This window comes from Aethalodelphis obliquidens, unplaced genomic scaffold (genome assembly GCF_003676395.1).
Source record: "Aethalodelphis obliquidens isolate GAN/ISIS:26980383/991018 unplaced genomic scaffold, ASM367639v1 scaffold7, whole genome shotgun sequence".
NCBI lineage: Eukaryota > Metazoa > Chordata > Mammalia > Artiodactyla > Delphinidae > Aethalodelphis > Aethalodelphis obliquidens.
In genome coordinates this window covers 63,120,653-63,132,900 of record NW_020837951.1, presented here as the reverse complement: position 1 = coordinate 63,132,900, position 12,248 = coordinate 63,120,653, and the positions used below count along the sequence as shown (strand labels likewise).

Below are 12,248 nucleotides of genomic sequence, written 5' to 3'. Positions count from 1 at the left end.
AGTACTTGTATTCTTTTCTCTTTTTACTAGTATGGCAGTTATATATATATATATTTTTGTTTTGTTTTGTTTTTGTTGTTGTTGTTTTTGCGATACGCGGGCCTCTCACCGTTGTGGCCTCTCCCGTTGCGGAGCACAGGCTCCGGGCGCGCAGGCTCAGCGGCCATGGCTCACGGGCCCAGCCGCTCCGCGGCATGTGGGATCTTCCCGGACCGGGGCACGAACCCGTGTCCCCAGCATCGGCAGGCAGACTCTCAACCACTGCGACACCAGGGAAGCCCAATATTTTTTAAAGATGTGCTTTCAACTTTCAGTCATGCTCATCTTCTGTTTGCCTTAAAAAAAAAAAAGGTGATTTGGCAATGGAAAATGTAATGAAGACCAAGTAAATGAGTGTTTGAAGATATACTGCTGAAGTAGCTTAATTTGACTTTGAATATTTTCAAATCTTTCAATTGAGAGACTCTCATCTCTTAATAGACAGAGACACAGATTATTGGATTGAACATAAGGTTATCCATATAATTTTCATTCTATTAGAAATTAAAATGATTAAGCATTTTACATGTAACTAGTTGTATATGTACGTAAATATGAAAGTGTGTTTATTTTATCCATGCTGGCAATCATTGACATTGACTTATGTAGAGAGAGTTGATATGTAAAAAGCACTGTTAAATTTTTACCTGAAAAACTATGAGATTTGAGGCATTGTCTTTTAGAAATTAAATGATCTAAGTTATTTTGTTTGGTTAAACATTTTTCTTTGCACTGTTATCATAATCTTTGAATTAGTTTTACCAGATTTTTTTCAACGGGACTACCAAAAAGCTCTAAAAAATGTCTGTGCCTTACAGTTCTGTATTTAACCTCCAGATTGGCAATAAGAGACTTGTAAGCTCATATATGGGGTCTGCATAGTGTTAATGTCTGAGATTTATTTTCCCCCAAAGGTTCATAAACAGTATTGACAAATATATCACACACTACAATTTTGACGTGGTCATAATGTAGCATGGGAGGTTTGAAAGATTTAAATAAACATCTAAATTGAATTTGTTAGCTCTTCTGCAGTAAGAGTCCTGTTAGTCACTAGCATCTATGTATTTTTATCAAGGATTTTCCATAAACTAACAATACATGTCTCTTCTAAAGAACTGAGTAAGAAAGCTATTGCAAAATAAACCCTGAATTCCTGTCTTTTCTGCCATTGATCAGTAGACTTCTCCATTTAAGGAGTCACATCTATTTTCAAGCATTAAAATACACTTTATTTTCCTAAAATATGCAGTTTCTAAATGACTTCCTAGAGCCCATTTAATTTGGGACTCGTTAATTTTGCAAAGTTATTTACTTGTCGTTGACATTTTCTTTTACTGTCAAGGATTATCAATTTGAGCTAGTCTTTTTGTTTTGTATACATGCTTCCTGCTTTAGGTTAAAAATAATGGAGATCCAGTTTTGTCATTTATTTGTTGAGAAATAATTAGCATCAGCTATGGCCAGCAATAAGGATTGATAAGATAAGGTCATTTTCTTTAGAGATCTTACCTTTCAGTAAGTAAGATAATCATAGATACAGATAATTATGATATGAGGTAGTGCTATATAGAAGTACTATGTAATCAAGTGCAGTAGGACAGTGGAGGGAAAATGTTTCATGATGCATCATGTAACACTCTTCCCAATCAGTGGCCCAATCAGTGGTGCAAAATGCAGAAATAATTGTTGAAGATGTGTGTGGGAAGAGAGAAATATGTGAAAACAGTTAAGTCTCTTAGAAAAGGTTTCAGTAACAACTTTTTATTCTGTAGAATTATGATTTTTTATCCTATAATGACATATCTTTTTATTTGAATTTTTTGTTTCAACTATTATACGATTTTTCCTGCATAGTTAATTTTTGTTAATACTAAACATCTCTAATTTTAAGTTCAGAGATGCCTAGTTTCTTATTATAGGGGCCAAATTGCAATGTACTCGTGAAATTATGTGATTATGAGCAACAGTTTTAAAAAATATATAGTTGGGTGTGATTTGGAATATTTAATTGATTTGCCTATTAGTCCAAAAATTTACTGAGCACCTACCATGTACCAGTTACTATATTAGATGGAGAACAGAAAGAGAAATGGACTTTGTTATTATGGATCTCATACTCTAATCACAAAATCCCTTTAGCATAAAAGGTCATTGTGAATATTTTTCTGTTAAAATATTAACTCAGAAATATGTACCTAGACGTAATAATAAGCCTCTTTATTTGTTTAAAAGTGTCATGAGAGTAAAAAGTTACATATCAAGTTCTTTTTTTTTTTTAATCCAAGCTTTTTCTTTTTGGTGGGTAGAGGGAGTAGGTAGGAAAATTGTTCCTTCAAGGTAATATTCCATAAAGGTTTTTGTACCTTTGGAATTTAAATATGAAAAAATGAGGGTGTCTAGCTTGATACCTACCATAGTAGAATCCATCTCACCTCATGACTCCAAAAGTAAAGAAAAGGATATAAATTAAATTTAAAGGATAAATTAAATTTAAAACATTGAAGTTGTATTTCCATGCCAGACGATGACAAAACTGGGTATGGAATTGTCAGTTGGATGTTTTCTTGTTTCATGATTATTTATGCAGCTGTTACTTAGCTGACATTAGTTCCTAGTTGAATGTTGAAACAAATAATGCATCTGATTAGGTATACCCAGAATGTATGTTATGGGGTTGTTTTGTGACACGTAGGTGTCGTGTTATTTTCCTCTGTATGATACTTGTTTAATGAGAGATTATGCCAGTAGCAATTAGAGAACTGTTTCTTGAACTGTTTTTGTTTTATACAGCCCCAAATACAACATCGGTGAAATTAGAGTTGGTTGGAGAGGGGCAAGCCCCTCCTCTGCTTACTCCCTCCCTGTGGGGCTTCTCCCAGGCTGCTCTCCAGACTCCCAAACTCACAGCAGCTGGGCTGTGGAGACATGACTGATGCGGAGGGACAGGGGATGCCCTGGCTTCTGGTGTCAGCTTCCAACTACACATTATGCACTGGCCTTCCGAAAAATGTATTTTCTCTTATTGTGAAGGGAAAAAAAAATCTCTTTCATTATGGCTTTCAATTTTATTCAACCGATAGGCAGGTAAAAAATTGAAATACATCACAATTGCTGGTGAATTAAAACAAGATCAGAGTATTGCTTGCAAAGTATGTTGGCACTGTTGTAGATTTGCTCTTTTCTTTCTCTTTTTTTTTTTTTTGACAAAAAATCATATTATATTTACATCAAAGTAGACCAAGTATTTTAGGAAGAGTATCCTCAATCAGAGTTTAATAACTATGGATGAGTCTTACTCGAGTTTTTTTCACAATTAGTCTTACCATCCGTGAAAGAAATAGACCATGTAGCTTACATACGTATAATGTTTATAATTTAGCACATGTATCTCATATTAAACTGCAATTTGGAAAAAAGCTATTGTAGTAATTTGATGCCTATGGAATTTATATTTCTAATATTGCTGTAGAGTAACGTTGTATTTTTTCTTTTTCTCTTCCTTCCCTCCTGCCCCTCTCCTGCCAACAGTCCTGGTACCTGGGCTAGCTTGGTTCCTTTCCAAGTATCAAATAGGACACCCATCCTACCGGCAAATGTCCAAAATTACGGTTTGAACATAATCGGAGAACCTTTCCTTCAAGCAGAAACAAGCAACTGAGGGAAACATGAAATACAACACTAGTTTAAGAAATTAAAAAAAAAAAAAGGAAAAGAGAAGACTGGACAAAACAAAACAAACAAAAAGGGAGAAAGGAAAGAAACTGAAGAAAGAAGATAATAGACCAGCAATCGCAGCACTTACAATCACTAATTCCCTTAAGGTTGAAACTGTAATGACATAAAAAGGGTCGATGATATTTCACTGATGGTAGATCGCAGCCCCTGCAAAGTAGCCTTTGTTACATGAAGTCCGCTGGGAAATAGATGTTCTGTCTCTATGACAATATATTTTAACTGACTTTCTAGATGCCTTAATATTTGCATGATAAGCTAGTTTTATTGGTTTAGTATTCTTGTTGTTTACGCATGGAATCACTATTCCTGGTTATCTCACCAACTAAGGCTAGGAGGCGGCATCAGAAGTGCTGGGTGACAGAGCCATGAGCCAGCCATTTTATAAGCACTCTGATTTCTAAAAGTTAAAAAAAATATATATGAAATCTCTGTAGCCTTTAGTTATCAGTACAGATTTATTAAATTTTGGCCCTTAACCCAGCCTTTTCCAGTGTGTAACCCAGTTTGAAATCTTAAAAAAAAAAAGAAAAAAAAAAAGAAAAAAAGAAAAAAAAAGAAAAAGAAAAAAGGAAAAAAAAACAGTTTGAACACAAAGGCTCTATGGAAGAAATGCCTCTATGTAGGTGAAGTGTTATCTCTGCATGCAACAGTAAAAATTAATATAATAGTTTCCCCACAAAAGAAACACTTAACAGAGGCAAGTGCAATTTATAAATTTATATCTAAAGGGGAATCATGATTATAAGTCCTTCAGCCCTTGGACTCTAAATTGAGGGGATTAAAAAGAATTTAAAATAATTTTGAACGAATTTATTTTCCCCTCAGTTTTTGAGGGCAGTAAAAAGGCATTAAATCAAGACAAATCATGTGCTTGAGGGAAAAAAAAATTAATGAAAACACAGCACTTATGTTGGTTTAGCTGCAGCCTCCTTGGAGGTAGAATTTATTTATTTAAAATTACTGGTTGCATCAAGAACCCATAGGGTGTACAAAAGGTTCTATAAAATCTGCATTCTAGAGACAAAGAGGCAGGCAAATCCATGTCACAAGGGTAAAGCTTACAGTTTACAAACTGGGAACGCCAGGGTGTAGGATATAAAAATGCACTCTTGAGAAAACAAATGTAATCAGGGTGCTGAATACTTGCATGGTGCTTTCAGACATTAGCCTTGTTCAACAAATTTCTTGTATTGACAGATCTGTGGTGTGCATGGGCAGACACATTTTTGCCTCTATGTCTCTTAAAATTTTAATTAAAAATACTCTTTCCAGTAATCCTAATTTGCACGAAGATATAATGTCCACATTACGTGCCTTGCCTTGAAATCTAAAAAACAAAAAAAACACAAAAAAACACAAAAAAGTGACATCACTACACTTGTTTTGCTGCATTTATTATCATTTTAAATCTTTACCATTTTTATGACAAAATATTTTGTACTCCAGACGAAGAAAAATGTGTGACATCATGGATTTTTTAGACAGTTATACCTTTATCTCACATTTATAAAGCATATCATGGCTGTGTATAGTTGCCGCTTAAAAATTGTAATCGACCAGCAATATTTTCAGTATTTTGGTGTTTTTTCTATTAACCTTTCATGTTTTTCATCTTCCAATTAATATTTGGGGGGGAGGGATTTCAAATTTATACGAATTATGCAATACCAAGTTTTGCCTATGTAGGTAGTGCTTTTAGCTGTATTGGTTATTATAGGTAAGTACACAGATTTAAAAAAAAAAATAATGTATGCTTTTTTTTTGTTTGTTTGTTTTAATTGACCAAAGTGGGTACTGCTATTTTTGCAGTGTGATGAGGTCCTTTTGTGTACTGAGAGATGGACAGGGGATTTTTTTTAATATACATATATATATATTCTGGGGTGGGTGGGAGGATTTTTAACACTTTACAGTGTAGCTGTGAAGCAGTGCACCCTGAGATGGGCCTGGGCTGCACAGCGACTGTTCTGCCTACTGTGAGAAACTTCAACTTCACAGGTTTCCCTCTCAAACTCCCCACCTGGGGTGCAAGCGGAACTCCTTTCTGCTTTTCATAGCAACAGAGTAAGAGCAAGCAAACACAACCAATTCACCTGGAGGCAGACTTGGCTTAAAACAAACGGTCTTATCTTTTTTAGGGGGGGCGTGGTCGTTTTTCTTGAAAGTTCCGGATCCACAGTGGAGAGTGAGCCTGTCTCATAGTTAGCAAAGATAGTCGTTGAAAAGTACATCTAGCAGATGTTTCAACTTCGGGGCTGAGCATACTTTCTCCTCTAAACTATGCCATCCTGCTGGAGGGGGTGCTCCCGCATCCTTTCCCCACCACTTTCCTTCCCCATTTCTTCATTTCATGAATGTTAGTCTGTGATTTACCTGGGACTCACTACTTCAAACGGACGGTAGTGCGCTTACAAATTTTTTTTAATATCCAGGAGATTGAACAGAGGGCTATTACATGTATTAGGACTTCTAGATTAAAATCAAAGTTCAGTTTTTAAGGAACAAAAATAATAAGTCTTGTTAAGTTTTCATTCTACCTGCCCTTTTTAAACAGAGAACCAGACTAGAAGGGAAATAGAGAATTTTTAGAAATGAATTTTCCTGTGGATGAATTAAGCCCATTAGATGCTGATGGGATTTCTTTTTTGAGGGATGGTACCTCAAGTATATATTGGATTTAATTTCCCCGGAGGGCTAGAGGGTGAATGGAGGCTGGTTCTACTTTACTCTGCCCCACTGCCCTCGCCCCCCCCCCCCGCCCCACCCAGTCCCATTGAGGGAATTCATTACCAGGGGGAAAATCTTTTAGAATTAGTGACACACGGTGGGCTGTCCTGAGGAGCCCCCGACCCCCTTCCCCCAGGCCATGGCCTAATAAAATAAACTGTCTATTGTTCTCACAGCATATCATTTAATAATGAATACTTCAGAACAATGCTTATGGGCCTGAGAATTGTGTTTGATTAGCCCATTCAGTTTGATAGCCCCAATGCTGAAAAGCACAGCAGGAGCGCAAGTTCAAAAGGAAGTCCAGTCATTTCTGTGATGACTTGCCCTGGTGGAAAACAGATCATCTCAGCCAAGCTCTTCAACCTAGTAGGTGAACAAATCAACCTCACAGGACACGCAGTATTTTTTTAAGAGCAGAGTCGCTCTCTTTTTTTTTGCCAGTGAATGAGCAGCTCTAGCTAAATAAGTTACACACTGTGGGTATTCCTGCCTGCCTCTTGAATACAAAGGCCTAGTTCAAGTGTTGCTTTTTTTTTTTTTTAATCATTTTTTTTTCTCCTTTCCTTTTGAGATAAAACTCTTAAAAAGATACTACTCTCTATATAATCTCAAATCCATTTCGGCCTCCTCCTCTTTTTACCAGGAAGTATCTTGTGACTAAGGGCCCCCCCCCCTTGCAGGTCTTGCACGCCCCTCCCCTCCCCAGAACTGCAGAGCTACAGGATGGTGAAGGTCACCCAAGGGCATCAGTAGGGGGTGGCGTCTCCAGCCCCGGCTCCGCGGCACTGTTCAGCTTTCCCTGCGTTGCTTTGCAGCCCACCCCTCACAGTGCCTCTGAAGTGTTTCCTCTGGAGTGACATGAGCGTTTGAGGCTTGTCTAAGGAGAAAAAAGAAAAAGGCAGTGAAGGAGACTGTACATAAAGACATGGCAAAAATCTTAATTATAGCAATATAGTTATGGGGTAATGTTCGGGTGGGCAGCTCCATTAAAAAAAAATATGTGAATGAATCTGTGAAGCTGCGAGTAGCAAGAAGAGCGAAAGGTCTTCTTCATGAACCGCCTACCTTGTAGACAGTAATTTGTACACTGTATAGTTTTGTTAAGAATTTTTTTTTAAATTAAAATTCCCATGTTTGTAAAGCTAACTTTTTAACAATTATAATGGAACTATATGTTGTTTCCATTTTTAAAGTAAACAAGAATATTCCTTGTTTGGAGACTGGACTTGAGTTAAAACTCTCCAGGCTCTTAAGTTATGTATTAAAAAAAAAAAAAAATCTGTCCATGTTAGGAGTTATTTCACAGATTCCTGTGCTTGAAAAGCATAGGATACTAATCCTTTAAAAAAGTGTAAATGGAGAAAAGTTATATTTTATGAAGGTTATTTTGTTGTATTTAGTATTGGAAAAGTTGGTTTTCAGAGCATTTCAGAATGTCGGAAGCACCACTGTCTTTTTATTAGTATATACGGCCTTTAGCAAAAGTTTTTGTGATTGTTACGTGATGGTATTTAAGGTTGTTTCACAGAGCATTCAGGATAGGCAGAAAATGACAAAACCGTGCTATGTCTCACATAACGTGTCCTCAGGGAGCAGAATCTTGGATTTGTGACTTGTAGCTTCATAAGGACTCAACAAAAGAGATTGCACAGGGACATCTTCAGCGGTGTGACACCAGGACATGTGTTCTTTACCTAGATTCAAACTCTATGTACCGTGTGAAACGAAGGCTGCAGAAAGTTATCCCATATTCAGTGTACAGTATTCATTTGTAATGAAACAACTCTACAATATTGCTGGCAGATAGGCCCCAAGCATGACATTCAGTATAGTTTACATGTTCCTGTCAAGGTCTTTGGTTAACATTAACCAGCTGCATGCTTCCTGGACTTTAAAAAATTGGGTTTCTATTGCAAACTTTTTTTTTCTTAAATGTGCAGGCTATTCAAGTCCAACTGTAAAAGCTCAAAATTGAATGTTCTACTCCATGCTGAAGGAGCTGAAAGCTGCCTTCTTCATATTTTGCACTTTCTGGTAGTTCCCCTGTTTTTTTCTAATTCCTTAAAAATTGTGTGGGTGGGGTGGAGCACTGCAGTTGGGGGGTAACATGGACCACTGATTTTTGCCCTTTGACCCTGCACAATGACCTTTGCATCAGCCAAACTCATTGCCATGACAACTCTTTGTACTGTGTCCGTGCCACAGATCTGTTGGTGACATTGTTCATATAGTCAAAGGGGACAAGTTGGAGACGGTCAATTTTTACATTTTTTTGTTGTTGTTGCAATTCTTTCTTCGATGGTTGTAAGTAGTTTTGTTTTTTTTGTTTTTTTTTTAATAATAAAAGGGTTCACTAGTTAAGACTCTTTAGAAATATCTGTGTGTTGCAATTCAAATTGTTGAGATTGTGAAAACGCTTCAGTGCCACTAGCCTATGAGCACGCCAGCCCCAGCCTCTGATAACTTTTATTGCATGATACAGTACCAGTAACAAATGGTGGCCTACGTACACACAAGGCAGTGTGAGCTGGTGACACTAAAGCCAGTCTTGTATTACTGTATTTTTGACAGAATGGTTTTGAAAACTGTGCTACAGGGACTGATGTGGCAAATATATCTCTTTATGCAGAAGGAAGTCTTTTTTTTTTTTTTTAAGAAGTATGGCTTATTATGCATTCTTCATCGAGGGCATTGAAGTTGCATGGACTGAAAAAAAGTTGATGCAAAACGAGAAAGAAACAAACAAAAAAAAAAACCAGCAAAATGTTTACCAAAAAACTCAAACAAATGAGCAGTGCCTGTTCAATTTCACAGTCTCTGTTGAGTTCAGTTGTAAATATGTTTCAAATGACATTTTCTTGGAAAAAAAAAAAAATCTCTACAACATTGTAGAATGTGAGGGGTAACTCCATCCCAGGCATAGGCTTCTCAAAGCTGCATTAGATTATGTCTTCATCAAGCTGTTAATTTGTGCTTATATCACATAGAACTTTTAGCATCCTGGGAAGAGGTGCCCTCACCTCAATGATATTTCTCTGAGAACAACTTTTGTAGGACTGTGTGTTTCTTTAGATACATTTAGTACAACTGTAGGTGACGAGTAGTCAGTTATTGCTTGCTAGCTACACACCAGGGTTGATCCATTTTAAAACTTTTGGCATTTTTGTCCTCATGGGCCATAAATACAGAACCTTGTATTTTAATTAAATTTTTTCAAAAAGGAGGCACATGCACAATCTCCGTGTAACAAACCTTTAGCAGTAGGATGTATTATATGACAGTTACTTAATTTCTGGCGTTCAGACCTCTGGGATCAGCCCCAGACTGGGCCAGAATGTTAGCGAAGGTTTTATTGTGCCCGGTTGGAGGATAATGTTCTTTGGGTACTTTTTGTGGGTTGCAAATGAACTCAATTGCCACAAGTTTTAAACTGGTGTAAATCAAGCTTGACTTAATGTGATTGTTACTGTTATATCCAGCCTATACTGCTAGCAGCTGCTCATACTGCAGTCAATTACTGGAAGCAGATATATTTCCTATGCAAAAACTGTTTAAACAATAAAATGAGCTATGCTACAGACTCTGGCCTCATGTTTTATTTTCCTCCTCCACCTCTTCCCGCCGCTCTTCCTACGTTAGCGTTGGGGTCAGTATATCTTGGAAGTGGATCTTGGTCCTTCCATCTGGGAATTTTGTAGCATGGGTTTAATTTCTTAGCATCTGGGATGGTTACTATTTCAGTTCGGTACTTCCAATTGCACTGGGCACGTGTGTATGTTTAAACCCTTCTTGCAGTTCCTACTACGTATCGTCCTCCCAAACTCTCTAAACAATGACAGTAGAAATGCAAGTGCAGATCTAGAATTTCAGCCCCCCACTCTCTGAGAAAGGCCTTTCAGCAATGAGGTGAAGATGTAACGTGTGCTCGGGATGACTGGACTGTGGTCTCCTCGACTGAAAAACCACAAGGGCCTCAAACACACACACTCAACAGAAAAGGTAAGTCCTGGGGCCACCCTGTGGCTGTGGGTTTAGTGGTTTTGTGAGTACTGGAGGAGAAGAATTTCTTTCTCCCGATGCCTGAAAAGGAGAAGCATCTTAGGTTTCCCAGAAGCGGTGCTACTTTTCAGTGCGAGCAGGGTCGATGTTCCTTATGCACAGGGAGGTGGGACGCGAGCTGAAACTGAGGATGGGGTCCCAAATCCAGACTCCTTGAATACAGCAATTCTGAACGGAGTCAGCTGGAGTTCAAAAATAGCTAATTGAAAAGGAATGAGCTTAAAGGGTTTTGCGATCCATCTGAGTGATGTGCACAAATGAAGCAAAACTAATGCAAGCTTCATTGAAAAGAGATAAAAATGCCTGGAATTTGACCATCCCAATCAAAGACTTGCTGAAACGGATCCAACTGCCTGATCCCACCACCTCTTAATTCATGACTCGGGTCCCTTTCACCTCCCCAAACCGCCCTGATACAGTGGGTTTACAATGCTGTGTGTAGAGTTGCATGCAAATCAGTTGACCGCTATCTACTGAAAAAAAAAATGGAGAATCCTGGACGGCTCCAAGACGAGATGGTAATTGGATTTTTTAGAAGATTAAGAAATGTCCTGGGAAGTAGTTTTAAGAATATTATAATTGAAATAAAATTTTTACGTATAGAGCGACTTTTTGCCCTGATAAAAATGTTTGGCTTTGTTGGCATCGATCAAGATTTGGGGATAGAAGAGAGACAGCAGTGAGGAAGTGTACACAACAGTTACTTCAAGTCCCTGCTCTAGAGTTAAACTGGCTGCTTCCAAATGCTGGGACTGGCCAGCTGTATAGACAGTTACATAAACTTTCTTTGCCTCAGTTCCCTTGTCTGTAAAATTAGTGAGAGTGTCTCATTAGGCTGTTGAGAGAATGAATGAGATTGTGCGTGTAAAGCTCTTTCAGTGCTGGAAATGTGTTACTTATTATTACTATTATCATTACTATTATTGGCTTCATCATTGGGCAGTGTGACACATTAGTCAGAAATGAATGGATTCGTTTCTTTTAGAGTGAGGACATGAAGATGTGAATTATTTTCATTAGCAATTGGTTTTGCATGTGTGTGTGTGTGTTTGTGTTGTGTGTTATTGAAATAATTGAATTGCTACTGGTTGGAGAACATTACTTCTTTCCCTTTTAGTTTTAATTCTGTGGCAGCCAGCAAGTCTCTACTGATACATATTCCAACAGAGTCCTTCCAAGAGACCATTTCTTGAATGGAAACTGCGCGTCTGTAAATGACCTGACCTTAGCTTCTAGAAGTTCCCTTCAGGTGATGTCAATACTTTCCTTTCTTTGTGAGGGAAGAAAAGCATTGATTTCTTAAGTCTGTTAATTTTCTAAGTAGCTTTATTTTATAGGAGACACAAGAATTTGCAAGGAATAGAAGTTTTCTCAAATAGAGAAAAGTCACGAGAACTGAACGGAGGACCTTGTGGGCTGAGGAAGCCCCAGGCAAGAGTGCAGCATCTGACTCTCTTCCCTCCTTGGACAAGCTCACAGCTGGCATCTGTGCTCCGCTCACATGACACTCCATTCTTTCCTCTTAAGGTGGGGACTGGATAAGGAGGTGAAATCTGCAATGGGCTGGGAGAGATTGGATAAGCCTGAGATATGCAGCTTTCCAGACTTCATACAGAGGAGCCCCACAAAGTCTTTACAGGACAGCGTAGCTGCTCCCACAGGAAAGGAAGCAAACGTTCTGT

General features: G+C 38.0%; 1 protein-coding gene across 9 annotated transcripts in view; it reads left to right on the top strand.

The window, feature by feature from the left end:
- The window catches only part of NFIB (nuclear factor I B), a 235,712-nt gene extending 225,625 nt beyond the window's left edge, over positions 1-10,087 (top strand). For 8 of the 9 annotated variants that reach the window (XM_027105870.1, XM_027105874.1, XM_027105880.1 and 5 more), the window contains one exon: positions 3,571-10,087. In XM_027105870.1, the coding sequence (XP_026961671.1) occupies positions 3,571-3,700 (130 nt within the window). In that variant the 3' untranslated portion in view covers positions 3,701-10,087. The remainder of the gene's footprint in view (positions 1-3,570) is intronic. The other variant, XM_027105879.1, reaches the window with a different exon arrangement.
- Positions 10,088-12,248: the final 2,161 nt, after the last annotated feature.